Source organism: Lepidochelys kempii, chromosome 16 (assembly GCF_965140285.1).
Source record: "Lepidochelys kempii isolate rLepKem1 chromosome 16, rLepKem1.hap1, whole genome shotgun sequence".
NCBI classification, from domain to species: Eukaryota; Metazoa; Chordata; order Testudines; family Cheloniidae; genus Lepidochelys; species Lepidochelys kempii.
The window spans coordinates 27364555-27380125 of NC_136395.1; the positions used below are offsets into that span (position 1 = coordinate 27364555).

General features: G+C 38.4%; 1 protein-coding gene across 10 annotated transcripts in view; it reads right to left on the reverse strand.

Annotated features, from left to right (window-relative positions):
* The window catches only part of MAPKAP1 (MAPK associated protein 1), a 161693-nt gene that overhangs the window by 62953 nt on the left and 83169 nt on the right, over positions 1-15571 (reverse strand). For all 10 annotated transcript variants that reach the window (XR_012155279.2, XM_073314624.1, XM_073314617.1 and 7 more), the window contains 2 exons: positions 13615-13791; positions 1745-1854 (listed from right to left, as the gene is read on the reverse strand). Coding sequence is in view for 9 of the 10 variants with exons in the window: in XM_073314624.1 (XP_073170725.1) it covers positions 1745-1854; positions 13615-13791 (287 nt within the window). In the remaining variant the exon portion in view is untranslated. The remainder of the gene's footprint in view (positions 1-1744; positions 1855-13614; positions 13792-15571) is intronic.

A 15571-nucleotide genomic window follows, 5' to 3' on the forward strand; every position in this document is an offset into this window, starting at 1 on the left:
AGCCTCAGAAATTTAAATACATTTTTAATATACTTATTTCAGAACAGTATATTATTCTGCAATATATACAACTAAGTAGGTATAAGGTTTACAACAGTTTATGTGCAGGGATATCATGACAACAGAATCAAAGTCTTAGAGGAAGGAAAAAACTCCCTTTCTACCACTACTGAACATAAGTAGCAGAATTAAAGAAAACACAGATTTCAAACAGAAAAAAAAGCAGCATTTAATACACACGGTAGGGCAGCAACTTAAAAATTAAGCTAGCCATCCTCCCATCAGGAGAGAAATTTGACCCCCAGGAAATACATAAAAGTCACCCAAAAAGTGAACAAAAGAGATGTTTGAAAAAAAACCAGAACACCATTCATCGCGGCTAACGACTTGTTCATTATGAGTGATGATGGATAAAGACTTCTCACGCTGAGATGAAATCAAGATTTATATGCATTGTTTCCTCTCCCAACTTGTGGGAAGATCATCATCATTTAATTCTATCTCTGCGGCCAGTGATGGGCATCCAGAGAGCTGGTTATCAAACGGCGCAGTCAGCTGGCAAAAGCAGAAACGTGCAGTTGGCACATCTGGACCAAGCCGCCACAGCTGAGGGTGAACAATGACTCCTGGCAAGCGGCCAAATTGCTTGCAGAAGCTAGCAGGTCTCATCTACAACAGCCCCTACCAGCATCTCTCTCTCTCTCTTTTTACGAGAATCAGATTTTCAATTGCTCTCCTCTGCCATTTTTTACAGCTCTTATCGTTCCCTTGGAATATGGCCTTGAGACAGCTCATCCGTGTCCTTCACTGTGTTATCTCTTCTAACTTTTATTAAAACTTCAGCTTTCATCTGAAGATAGCTAATTAAATCCATGACAGATTATATACGCATTTAAAAGAACTGCACCGAACTACTTTTTCTAAACAGAAAAGGGTTTATTTTATTTTCACATACTTAAAACTAAGGGTTATATAAGGAGGTTTCATTCATTTACAAAGACAAGATACTTATCTCTACCTAGTATATAGATAGGTTTATATTAAAGTTCTCTGTGGTGCGACAAGACTCAGTGCAATTTCTCACAATAATTATTTCTTGCTGGACAGATTTCTCAGCCTTGTACTTTTAAAATATCTCTACTAATATGTATGTGAATGTATATTGATAATCATGAAAAGCAGTGCTTTGCAATACAGTGAGTATTACATATTTTCTACTGTTTTAATGTCAATATGTCTAAGCTATTTGTAAGGGCAACAATATTTTGATAGTATTGCAGGAAGTCAGGTATTCTGTTATTTCTACCCAAGTTATAATCTGCTGTATTTTTTAGAATTTGTTTTAAAAATCACATTAAATACCTGGTTCTGACATAAATGAAAAGTATATAAACTCTAACAAGCAAAGGCATGATCATGTTACCAGTTCATTTCAGGCTATCAGTGACTGGTGTTTAATGCAAGTGGCTTTGTCATAACAAACATATATTACTGATACTGACTCTATGGCTTTGCAGGAAACATCATACAATTCTCCCACTGTCAGTGTTTTTCAGTAGTTTCTGAAAAGCTTTCTTTCTGTACCACCTGTGAACAGAGCAGCTGTGGAGCTGTGCTGAAAATCACAATACCAACTAAACAAAAATTAGCATTTTGCATGACAGTCACAAGAAATAGATTTAAGGGGGGAAAAAGTTACTTATGACAAAACATCTCTTTACAGAGAGAAAAACAGGTATCCCACCTGAACACCTCTGTGATCCCTTCCTCCGCTTTAAGGCCTTTTGTAAGATATCCTTCATGGTGACCTTCATACTGTCCACCTGAATAAGTGAGAATCCATGAGCAGCATTTCTGCAAGACACACGCACACACCTTATTACAAAACATAAGACAGTTTATTGCAATCCTCACTGACGTAAGTGTAGTGAGCAAAAGATCTACTGGGTATACCAATTAACTAAACAAAGATTAACACTTGTGACACGATGAGAGGATTTAAGCAAGCTCTGATGAGCAAGTTGGGGACAACAAAGGAGAAAAGTGACAAAGCTCAGGGTATGCTGCAAGGGTTTTCCTAATTTATCATCTTCATTTCAGATCACTTTGTGTGTGTCCTTAAAAAAGGAAAATGAGCAAACATAGAAGGAGAACTCCTTTATTTCTCATTATTAGTAAAATGTGCTAGGTGCTTCGCAGAATACACAAGAACTGGCCCCTACCGCAAAGAGTTTGCAATCTCATTTTCATACATGATACAATCAAGATGCAACAGAATAGTATGGAGGGAAAAACTAGGGCACAGCATTATATTCAGTAAAATGAATGGCTTTGCTGAGCATTGTGGCATAAATCTGGAAGAGAGATGTTAATGAAAACAGGTTAGTTAGTCTGGCCCTCAGCTCAGGCAGGTATTTTGTGCAGGGACGAAGTCTGGTAATTGGCCTCGAGATGGTCTTAGGAGAAATGGACAAATGGGGTGCTGAGAGTATTATCACTGGTGAAGTGGAGAAGATGATGATGTAATAAGAGAGGTGCCTGGCTGATCAGTCAGTACATTTTGCCCATTGGACCTTGCAGTCAATCTCTGTTCATGTCAGCAGATGTCACTGAAGGAAATTTCAGAGATGTTAGGCACACACAGGGAAAGGGCTGCACTGTGAGGAAGAAATTGTATTTCACAAGGCAATTTAGACAGGAGGAGGCGGAGCTCTCTCTCTCTCTCCTGATTAAAATACTGAAGTAGCCACAGAGAAACAAAATTCTAGATGAACAGCATGGCTGGAATATTTTAAAACTAACTGGCAGTCAACAACAATCCACTCAATACACTTACATCATTATAAACAGGACCAAAACTGAACGTTATGGGATGACCCTAACTCTGGGAAGAAGTTTAGTTCAGATTACTGTATCAGACCTATCCCTGGAAAATATCCTAGAAGGATCACTGACAACCTGAATTTGTCACATGTTATTTCTCAACCACAACCATTAGTGCCATCAAGAACAGTGTGAGCATGCACAAGTTTGTAATGAGACAGGTTCCTCAATTTTGGAATCCACATATACTGGTCTTACAATAAAACATAACACGTGGCCAACCACTGTCTCCTTTCCCACCTGACCCTACAAGCATGGGCTGGAGGTAGGGAAATATAGCCCTTACATAGAAATTAACATATCAGATTAGATCAGCAGGCCATCTAGACCAGTACCAGATACTGCAGAGGAGGAGCAAGAAACCCTACAATGGATAATTATGGGATAACCTACCAATTCAGGGGAAGTTCTTCCTAAATCAAGGCAGTTATCGGATGGCTTATGCACTGAAGCATGTGGGTTTATATCCATTATACATTAGATAAAATTTAAAAATTGCTTCTGTGAATGTTCTCATTATCCATATAAAATGTCTACATCTCTTTTGAATCCTACGAGGCTCTTGGCCTCAGTGAAGTCCTGTGGCAGTGAGTTTCAGAATTGTGTGTTATGTAAAACTATTTCCTTTTAATTGCCTCCCAATTTCATTTTCCCTTCCCCTTGTTCTAGTGTTATGAGACAGTGTAAACAGGAGAATTACACTTACCTTCTCTGTACCATTCATTATTTTATAGAACTATCCTCTCTAAACTAAACATTCCTATCTTTTCAATCTATCCTCTTTTCATGCCTCTTCAAGTTTGTTTGTTACCCTTCTATATGTGCTGTATATTTTTGAGATGGAGTGATCAGAACTGAACACAGTGCTCAAAATGAGTGAGTACAACCGATTTCTGTAATGACATCATAAAATTTTCCGTCTTAAAGCAGCCAGACATTTTGTTTGCTTTTTTGATTGCTCAGTGTGTGGCAGCAGAGGTTTTCACTAAATTCAGAACCCTGCAATGCACATGACTAGTTCAAACTATCCCTTTCAATGCACACTACAGTTGTCCACACTAAATTTTACCTGCCATCATGCAGCCCATTCATCTAGTTCTGTTAGATCCCTTGAGTTCCTTACATTTTTCTCTAGTCTTGACTTATCTACAGAGGAAAGCTTTGTGGTTTTTCTGGTTAAAAGCTGGCATATGGAAGCAGTGTATGTGCCAAAACACTACAGTTCTAGTAATGGAAACTCTTTTTTTCCTTTACATTTCTAAGTTATCTGACGTGTGCTACTGATGTGTCGCAGGAGGAGTCTGGAGAGCATTTTAAAGCATCAAGGCTGATGAACACCCAACACTAACTAATATGGTCAAACAGGAACATGACCAGCCTTGTGGACTTAAAAAATTATTTCAAATGCGTTTTCTCATAAGCAAACTAAGGTCTTCAACCAAAGCTAAGAATAAGTCAAGCTGCCTGCTGGGAGTGAAGCAAACAATGGCAACTGAGCACTGATGACCTAATTTGGGTTTGCTAATACTAAGACATCTCTGGAACTCCCCTAAATGAAAAACAGACTTTTAATTCTGGTCAATTCAGCCGTTAAAAAGGAAAAGCTGTTGTTGATCCTGCTAGTGTTTCAGTCCATTTTGACTTGGTCAAGCCTTTCCTATCGAGCAGCTGGCCTGAGAACTGTCACACTAATTTTACTGAACATTCTATTACTAAATCATGGCTGAACCACAGCCATTCTTTGCCTCAGAAGCTGGATCCCATCCCAGAACAATCTTTAAAAGTTTATTTTACTGATCAAAGCAAAAAAAGAGAAACCTCTATGTTTTACTATATTTAGTGAGCTATTCAGTAAGTGAGACCTTGGCAAGAGAAATGAAATGTAAAGTGCACCCCACATTCGTAAACTTTTGGATATTTGCTATGGAATAATGCCAAAGGTGTTTGAAATGCCAATCGGAGTTCAGACTTACTAGTATCTTCTTGCTTTGTTTTAGTTAAATAAAAGAAGAACATTGCTCTTCTCTGACAATACACAGCAGAATCTCAGTACCACATGGTAGTACACAGTAAAACCACTAATCTGCAATGAGAGTAGATCTGGGCACAGAACAATGAGATTCTGCTGTCATCTCGGGGCAAGGCCAGTGTGTGACGCCATGTTTCCCATGCACCAGTGGGAGAGAGCAGCATGACACCTCCTGCCCTTTCCCCGGCACTCTGTAATGCTATGGAACTATGCTATCACTTACACTTGGCTGGTGGTGCTGGGGCTCATCCCTATCGCCAGCAAACTGCAAACTTTGCCAATCCATATTGACCTTCCCTTTCATTAGTGCAGAGTAGTGAGGTGCTACTGTGGTGGAAAATGCATTTCAAGGGTTACTTGCCAGGTTCTCAGTCATTTCCTATATTGGTACCATACATCAAGTATCCTCATTACAAGTATACCTTATCCAGCATACGTTTAAGTAGGTTTTCAAATTACACACATTTTAACCTAGCCCACTGTTGTGTGATACCATTATTTTAAGCCAATGGATTTATCTTTAGCTGCTAGAAAACATCGGACTGACAAAGACAGACTATTCTATCAATTAAAAGTACCTTTAGAAAAAAGAGAATCAAAGAAATTCCTTAGCCTGTATTTTTCTGTCATTTTACGAAAACATACCTGGGTGACAAGGTTAAATCAAGCAAAGGAAATCCCTGGCACTTATCATCCACAAGCATTACTGATAAATTGTGCAGTGGAGGAATAAAGGATTACCTTCTGTATTTTTTCATTACACTTTTCTTTTGTTACAGAATACATAAATCCATTGTGGCACAATGTAATATGTATCATCGTGCTACACCTGTGGACGTTTCATAACGGCTGCCATGTCTGTGCAGTCAGGAATGATAAGTGAACCACCCGTGAATGTTAATGATAGTGATCATTCTGAGGTAACTTGGCTTTCCATCTTCCTTTACAGCCTTAGCGCTGAAGCCAGGGTGGCAAGGTTCAGGAGAGGAAAATGAAAACAAGAGAAAAGGCAAAAGCTTCAAAGCTTGGAATGTTGATTTTTGGGGGAAGAAGTAGGGGATTTATACAGTATCTTAGTCTTGGGTTCAGTTTAGATAAATAAACTAACAGTTAAAAAAAAGAGGAAAGGCTTCTGTCGTCAACATTAAGCACAAACTTTTTCATGCACTGTCTGTGCTTTTCTCTCATGTGGAAACAACTTTTGTTCTATTCTGAGGTGGAATCTATAGCACTTACAAGCTTTCTGCAGAAAATAACTGACATGGTTGAAAATGACTGGTGATGACTAATAATGTTTTCCATCTGAAGAGTGTGAAATCAAAGTTGATGCTAAAAATCCCAGTTGATGCACTGTCCTTAACTTAAGATGGGTAATTTTTAGATAGGGTGTACAATAATGTGAATCATGACGACTGTGTCAGCCCACACTTTTAGCTCTTTCTCTAAAATGCCTTGCATTTGTGGCTCTAAAGTAAGCCTCATATTACTTTTGTGTGCTTTTAGGTTTGATTGCCATACTGTGATAATACTTTAAGTTAACCTTTATATATTTGCATTTTATATACATGATAAAATATGTTTTGTAAGTTATATGTACAGGTATGAAAACAGAGGATAGGACTATTGGGGGGAAGCTTCCATAACCTCTGAATTGCATTTGCAAGTGTACCACAAGGAAGACGTCATATGATTTCATTGTTTCCAATCTGAATCTCTCAGGTATAAAGCTAGTGTAACTTTGGGAGGAAAAATCCATAATGATCAAAGCAATTTGAACAAAACAGGAACATAAAGCATGCTCCAGGCTAGAGGCCTTGTATGCCAAATTTCATCTAGGAGCCAAATGGCGGCAGAATTACCAACTCCTGAACAATGCCATTAGTCACAGAGCGTCAAGCTGTGACAATAAAATTTTCAGGAAGAAGAAAATCCTTATGGGTAGTATCAGAATTACTTTAAATAACTGGCTCATTTGAAGTAAATCTTTCAGGTATTACTTCATCAGCTAACAAAGTTCACACTTACATGAATGCAGTGCTTTGTTTGACTCAACCTGACAAATTCAGATTGACATCAAAGCTGATTGTTTGAGAATGCAGTGTGTGACATTGGACAAAGTACCCCTTTCCATAACAGTCATTTTCCAAAAACATAACTCGCTAGACTAATGGGCAGTTAGAAGCCACTTTTCCTTGTGTAACTTTGCCAGAGTCCTTGGAACTTGCCAAATTCGGTCATGCCTGCTTAGCTTGCTCAACTGATTGTGCCAGAAAAGAAAATAAGACACAGATGTATTTGAGCTCTTTCAGATGCCAGTAAGAGAGACAGCTAATGGCTTCATTTCGACCCTCCCCTACCAGCTGGGCACAGGTGGGGGCATAATGAGGTCCCTCTCCCTAATCAAACTCAATTATTTACCACTCTATATAACCACAAAGACATTTACATTCAGCTAAGAACATAAAACACACCATGGGCTACTTCCAACCACTGCCACTGGGTATTTATAACAAACTCAAGTGGCTAAGAGTTTGCCTTGGCAAGGAGTTTAAGGGTATAAAGTTCTGCAAACTGTTTCTGCTCAAATATGTCCTGCTGAAATGGGGTCCCAGGCGAGGTTCCATAATTGTCAGTTCAGTGAACTGCATAATAACTGAGAATGTATTCAACATACAATATGGGCAAGATCTTGAAATCAAATGCCACATTTCATCATGAAGCTTCTCAGAAGCATCAAGTTTTTTCACCAGTAAGTGATACAGTATTAATAAACATTACAAGTCACTAGCCTGACATAGTAGCAATTGAGAATACTTTAAGGTGAGAAGAGAGAGACAAAACAAAAAAAGAATATAATTATATGCATTACAACAGTAGTAAAGGAAAAAAGATGTAGAATCTTAAACTAAATCCCTTTAAAAAATAGGAAGTATAAGCAATTTTACAAATCATTACCACACACACACCAAAAATACAAAATTAACTATCATAAGAATAATCTTTGCACTTTTTGTGTACAGAAATATTACTCGATTAGAGTCATCAAATTTTGATAATCTTTTCCATCTTAAATTAGATTTCTCTAGGGTAATTTGTCAACCAAATTCTTGTCCAACTGAGTAACACCCAGACATTTACTTATTGGAAAAGTTGTTAGCAAAGACTGATAGCAATTACTGATTTTGTTTTATTTCCTGTTAATCCAGAAGCCACTGTCTCTATTAAAGTTACCTTTCTGTGTAAAACAAGTTCCTAAGCCATCAAGAGACACTAACAGTTCACTGGCAGATTCTGGTAACATGGAAGGGTTGGCAATTAAGGATGGTTTTGATTTAATAAAAAGGTCTCTTTAGTAACTACTGGCCAGCCATATATATATTCAGTAATTCTCCCAGTCTTTAAAACTCTCTGCAGTTCATTTATTTCACAGTTCAGAGTATTTGTAATGGTCAGAAAAGAACTTTTCTTATTATTTATAGGTCGATCCCCAACCCCAGTCAGTAGTGGGTACAGATTTCTAGAGAGTTCAGGTTTTTTTTTTTTTTTGTTTTTTTAATTAATCCATAGGAAGCTGGCAATATCTGCATTTCTAGGGTTTTCTTGTTCAAATGAAGACCCAATGCTAGGATGTATTAGAGTATCTCCTAACTGCTACTGCTTTCAATTGATTGGCTTCATTACACCATATAAAATTTGGAGCAGCTGGTCCACCTTGCTTAATTGGTCTACCTAATATCCTAGGAAAAACATTACATTTGAGTGTGGTGAGTCCCCCTGAGCAAGCAGTGTTTATTATTATTGGATCTGAGTGTGTCCCCAAGATCTGTACACGGAGCTCAACCTTTGTACGCTGATCTCCCCCTCTCCCTCCGGGGGCCGGGTGGGGATAAAAGGCAGCTGCCTGCACCGCACTTTCCCCTGCTCTCAGGGCCTTGTGGCATTCAAAAGCCATGCAGACAAGTGGCCTGAGTTAGCAAATCAGTCCTGAGTTGAGATGGGGAGGATGCTCATGGTCCTCCAAGCTACCACCTTTCCTGCAGAGCCCACTCTGGGGTAGGAATTTTCCTGAAGAGGGGTCCCTAGGACAGCCATGGTTAGAGGCCACCTGCTAGCAGGAGTGGGGGTGCCAGGGGCACAGAGCTACTGTTGAGACAGAGGCATCCAGGGACCCTGCAGCTTGGGGCAGGCCCCAACATTCATTTTGCAGTGGGGAAGGGTGTCAGGTACACCCCATCCCCATTAGAAAAGTTAGGGAGCAGGGAGTGGGCAAAAATCACAAATCAAAAAAATATACATTTTATTTTATTTTTAATTTACATGTTGCTAATTATTTACCTTCTTCCCATTTTATAGTCTTTAATTACTAGCAGATTTTTTTTGTATTTGTTTCTTTAATTTCCAAATTGTTAGTAAAATCTGAAATTCTATATAGATTTAGTTAACTAATAAGTTTCACATTTAAAATGATCATCTGTACTGAAAGAGACAAGTCCAGGGCCCTCAATAACATCCCTACTGTGAGAACAACAAACCTCAAACAGAGCTGATAAATGAATGGCTTGTGTATATTTGCAATCCCCACCACCTTCCAATACATTGAAGTTCCACAAGTCATTTGAAACCATTTGACCAGGCTATACTCCTTCCTCAGAGAGTACAGTTCTAAGTCAGTGGGCTATGTGGTCTTAAATCACCTAGGTGCTTTTAAAAACCCCACCCTCAGGTGCTTAAATATGGATTTAGGAGCCTACCTTTAGGTGTCTATTTTTGAAAATTTTAGCCTATGGGTTTAAAAGACTTCTCAACGACTTTGTTAATGTACTGAAAGCTTAGATAACATTTCATTGTTAACACCGAAGCAATTTTGTTTTGGAATGATGATGACTTTTTTGATGCTTAGATAAATTTTAATAAAAATTAAAATTTTAGCCCTTGATCCTTAAGCACATGAGTAGTCCAATTGAAATAAAGTTACATTCCTGCTTAAGTGTTTGCAGCAGATCAGAATTTTAATTGAATGTTTTGTTTTTTGCCTGTAGCAGTTTTGTAAAATTCAAATAAGATACCCTCCCTGTAGTTGCATTTAAAAAACAATAATTTAATTAGAACTTTTAATCTAAAGTTGCAATAGTACATAATTTCAAATTAGTTTTACAAAGTCTCAACTTGACTGAAATAATAAGTTTAAAAAATCAAGTGATTTAAATTATTTTAGATTAAAGTTTAATTTATTCAGCCATTGATTTAAATCGCCTTGATTTAAAATCGCTCTATCATGCTGGGGAGGAACTCCACAAGGGGCTCCTCTGGGATAGTTCCTCCCCCTCAGCACCTTCCTGTGGGTTTTACTGCAAGATGATCCAGCCCATTATTATTGGTTATGTACTGGCAACGTGCTTATTAAACGAGCAGTTACAAAGCTGATGTGGTTTAAACATGACTGTAGTTCTTTACTGAATTTTAAAGACACCAAATTTAATGAATTTTACATTTTAAAACCTGTGCTTACTATATATTTCTGCAGGTACAAAACTTATTCTGGCTCCATTTCAAGAGACAGATATTGTAGAGTGCAAATGCACATATTTGATTTATCTGACCTTTTAAATCTTAAAGGAGGCAATGAGTGACTTCCATCTTTTATTTCTTATTTGCTTATTTCTGTCATTTTAAACAGACAAAACTGTTATTCTCTCCAGACAGTAACCATTGCCAAAAAAGAAATTAAGTGAGATTTACAAATTCTAAATTATGCAGACTGCATATATTCCATTTCTATGGACAATGACAATCTGGACAATGAAAATGGTTGTAATTACCACAGAATGAAAAGAAATAACACAGTTGCTTCTCTAAGACTCAAGCTAATGAACAGTCCACTAATTTACACCCACATCAGCCCTGGCTTTTCTTTCACTGTACTCTAGTACTCTCACACTTCAGGTGCTGGAATACTACAGCACTTCAAAGCAATGCACATTTAACAGATGAGATTTTTGAAAGTTCACTTAAGACTTTAATTGTTCAAAGGGACACTATCAACTTCAAAAGTCACATCTGAAGCTGAAAAGTTTGTACCTACTTTTATAACAAGTGACACCTCACCCCCAACGTTAGAGGAAAATATTTGTTAATGTTTTTCATTTTATTTCTTTAGGCATTTGACAACACTTTGTCAACAGCTAATATCTCTGTTCTGTTGATTAGCCAGTTGCATTTCCTGTGCACTTCCATACAACTGCATTGACAGGAGCTAACAAATATGCTCTCCCAAACAACTTGCAAGAGAGTGTTTAATCAGTAACAGCAGCAGCAGAGCTGAAATCGAAGAGGTAGTATGCATGTGCACCCACAGAGAGGAAGTGAGGAATATTATGAACATGTTTGGTATTGTTGCTTTTGAGCCTGCTGAAAGGACCATCTCAACATCAGCAACGGAGCCAAAAAAAGGTATACATTTTTTGTTTAAAGTATGTTCTGAAAAAAAAATTCAGGACATGCTATTTAAAGGATGCTTTGTCAGAAAATTAAATCAAATATTTAAGATGACCATATCCTTTCAAACGTACTCCAGCACTGTATGCAAGTGTTTGGAAGCTGAAACAAAGAGGAAATGAAGCGATCTTTCACATCTTATTACAAGGTCCTTTTTTGTTTTGGCCTATTTCTTGTTTTGCACAGCTCGACATCACACAAATGAGCCATGCAAAAGAATTCTCTCTTTGCTGTGGAGTTAGCAGAATGCTTAGCCTCTAGTGAGTGGATGGCTGCGACACACTGGATATTTTATGTGAAAGCTAGAGCCTCTCCCTCACAGGTGAGTCACCCTGCCCACAGCTCTGGAGTGGAGAGTTACCCTATCACTTTAGAAGAATAAACTTGACTTCTTTCATTCTTTTCATGGATACTTCCCTGAACTAGTCAATAAGGCTATAAACCTTCTCTCTTTCAAATCCCTCCCAGACCTCTGATGCAATGCCTACAAGAAATCAGCCAACCACTGAAGATTAGGTCAAGTGTACAATTAAAAAAACAACTATACTTATGTGACTCAGAACCATCAAGCGGGGTGCATGATTAGACTGTGTATTCATGTGATCTTATTACTGTTACCCTCTTTCTATCTCCCCTAGTTCCGCCTACAGTTTGGCATCCTCACTTTTCACGCCTTGCCTTGTATTAGATTGCAAGCTCTTTGAGCCAGGAATAATTCCTTCCTATACGTTTGTATGGTGCCCACCGTGATAAGCACTTGTCCTGAGTGGGATCTCTATGTACTATTGCACTACAAATTGCTCTGGATTACTTTGTCCCTCCTCTTGGCCTTTCAGGGGCCACATTTACCTTTCAGAATGCTATTCTTTTATGAAAGTCACTTTGGCATTGGGAAGATGACAAGGAAGCAAGAAAATCCTCTGCTCTCCACTGTTCTATACTACTATACAATATGATCAACACTTAGACGTCTCCCTTAGAGGCAGCTGTTGAATCACTACAGCCTCTCAATGATATGGCTAACATACTACTCTGCTGTAGTAATTGGACATACAGGTAACAAACAACGTTTGACTATGAGCCCAGGGGAGCCCACCTCTCCCACCAAAGCAAAGTACCAGGGAGGGCAAACTGAGCAGTCTCTCAGTGGACATCACAGTTGCATGCAGCCTAAAGAAACAGGCTGGGCAGAATGAGGGACTTTGGCTCCACTGGAGGAGTCAATATTAGGTTAATGCATGGGATTTCTGAGAAAGCTCTTTGGGGTAGGAATCTGCATACCTGTCAGCAAGGCACAGAGCACACAGTTGGGATTATACCAAAAAGTAATCATAACTACATAATACATCTTATTTGCATTTGGGATAACACATAACCGGAAGCATCTGTATGGTTGTGAATATGGGCCAAACACCAATATTTTACAGAATAAAGCACTTCCAATATTTAGGAAAAATCTTTTATCACTTTCTTGTTGAAGGACCCAAACAGCTGCAAACAAAATGTGTGTCTAGTTTATGCATGGCTTATGATACTAATTGATGCTGTAATGACTGACCTGCATTTTACACCCAACATACAACAGCTACGATGCACAATGTTGAACAGTGTTAAGTTATTTCTTTCTGTACTGAGTAAAAATTCCATGCATAACAGAGCTGGAAATAATTGTATCATTTAGGTGCTAGGCCAAAGTTGAAGTGCCTCAAGAAGCTTGGTTCTCTTACAACTACTGTATGCATGAGAGTGTATTATTTAATTTGCAATTCAAAACATATTACATTTTCAGTTATAAATTACTTTTCGCAAAGGAGTGGTGTGCACAGACTGAACTGAATATTATAAACTCAAAAATGTGAAAATCCCCTATTTTATTAGTAGCATAGGCATAAAAGAGTCCAACACCTTATATGTGATTCATACTGAGTGGCTTATTTTTCTCTGAAGTTTTAGAACCAGAAAGATATTGTCTTTTGGATTTTAGCCATTATGAGAAAAGGTAAAACTGAAGGCCTGAACTGCATTTCTTTTTTGCATGACCTGTACAGGATTGTGTATTCTACTTATGAAGATTCTCAAATACACCTGAAATCTGAGTTTTGCAAAGTTCAAATGCTTAAGAGCAGAGCAGAGCGGAAAAGAAAAGTGTTTCCTAGACTCTATGCTCAGATGTTAAGATAATTTAGAAAGCTGTTGTCAATACTCACATTCGAACAAAGAGTGACTGTTTAGCTGCCAGCCCTGGAGAAGAGTACTTTTCAACCAATGCTAGAGTGCTGAAGCCAAATTTATGAATGGGTTCATTGGAATCCAAGGGTGGAAAGTCCGTGTCAACCTCACCATCGTCCTCAGCAATATGGAGACAGTAGGCATTGACATTGTCACTGAAACAAACAAAGAGCAAGTTTATTTCGGGAAGCTACATAGCCAACTAAATTCTGTGGTCCAGTGTCAATTGCTGAATGCTGTTTGGAATAAGCCAGCAGACTTCCGTGGTGTAGAAATCAAAACACTTTAAATATCAAAAAGAAAAGGAGTACTTGTGGCACTTAGAGACTAACAAATTTATTTGAGCATAAGCTTTCGTGAGCTACAGGCCCAACAAAGAAAATAACAGAACGCCACTAGCCGTCACCTTCAGCTCCCAACTAAAACCTCTCCAACGCAACATCAAGGATCTACCTATCCTGAAGGATGACCCATCACACTCACAGATCTTGGGAAACAGACCAGTCCTTGCTTACAGACAGCCCCCCAACCTGAAGCAAATACTCACCAGCAACCACACACCACACAACAGAACCACTAACCCAGGAACCTATCCTTGCAACAAAGCCCGTTGCCAACTGTGTCCACATATCTTTTCAGGGGACACCATCATAGGGCCTAATCACATCAGCCACACTATCAGAGGCTCGTTCACCTGCACATCTACCAATGTGATATGTGCCAGCAATGCCCCTCTGCCACGTACACCGGTCAAACTGGACAGTCTCTATGTAAAAGAATAAATGGACACAAATCAGACGTCAAGAACTATAACATTCAAAAACCAGTTGGAGAACACTTCAATCTCTCTGGTCACTCGATTACAGACCTAAAAGTGGCAATTCTTCAACAAAAAAACTTCAAAAACAGACTCCAACGAGAGACTGCTGAATGGAATTAATTTGCAAACTGGATACAATTAACTTAGGCTTGAATAGAGCCTGGGAGTGGATGGGTCATTACACAAAGTAAAACTATTTCCCCATGTTTATTCCCACCCCCCACTGTTCCTCAGATGTTCTTGTCAACTGCTGGAAATGGCCCACCTTGATTATCACTACAAAAGGTTCCCCCCCTCGCTCTCCTGCTGGTAACAGCTCACCTTAAATGATCACTCTGGTTACAGTGTATATGGTAACACCCATTGTTTCATGTTCTCTATGTATATAAATCTCCCCACTGTATTTTCCACCAAATGCATCCGATGAAGTGAGCTATAGCTCACAAAAGCTTATGCTCAAATAAATTGGTTAGTCTCTAAGGTGCCACAAGTCCTCCTTTTCTTTTTGCGAATACAGACTAACACAGCTGTTACTCTGAAACTTTAAATATCACTATTTACAATATTTATACACAGCTTCAAGCCTCAAAACCTTTAGTTAGCATAATCATGTGATAAAGCAGTAATAAAAAAATATCCAAATAAGGCAGAACAGCCTCACATTAACTCATTTGTATGCAAAATAGTGACAGACCAGCAATTAAAATAGTCCTAAATCTGTAGAAGTTATACGACTTGACAAAGTGTCAGTAATATTTCTTCCATTTGTGAAATATTTTATGAGGTGACAGTTACATTTTTAGAATGAAATCTGAATGAGCAATGTCTATGTTCTTCTGTTTTACATTTAGTAACTGTAATAAAAATTCTTGCTTATAAAAATGTACTCATATGGTGCAGTATGGACACGTAAACAGTGCAACAAAAATACGTCAAGGGAATATCTACATGAAAAGTCAAGGATTCGCGTTCAATGTAAACCATTATCATGGTGGAAAGCAAACTACACAAAAACACCTTTTAAGTCCTATACAGCCCAATCAATGAAAGTAGTTAACATTATTATGCATTAATGCCTGAAATAAATACACACAAGTTCTCAGGCACATGCTGGG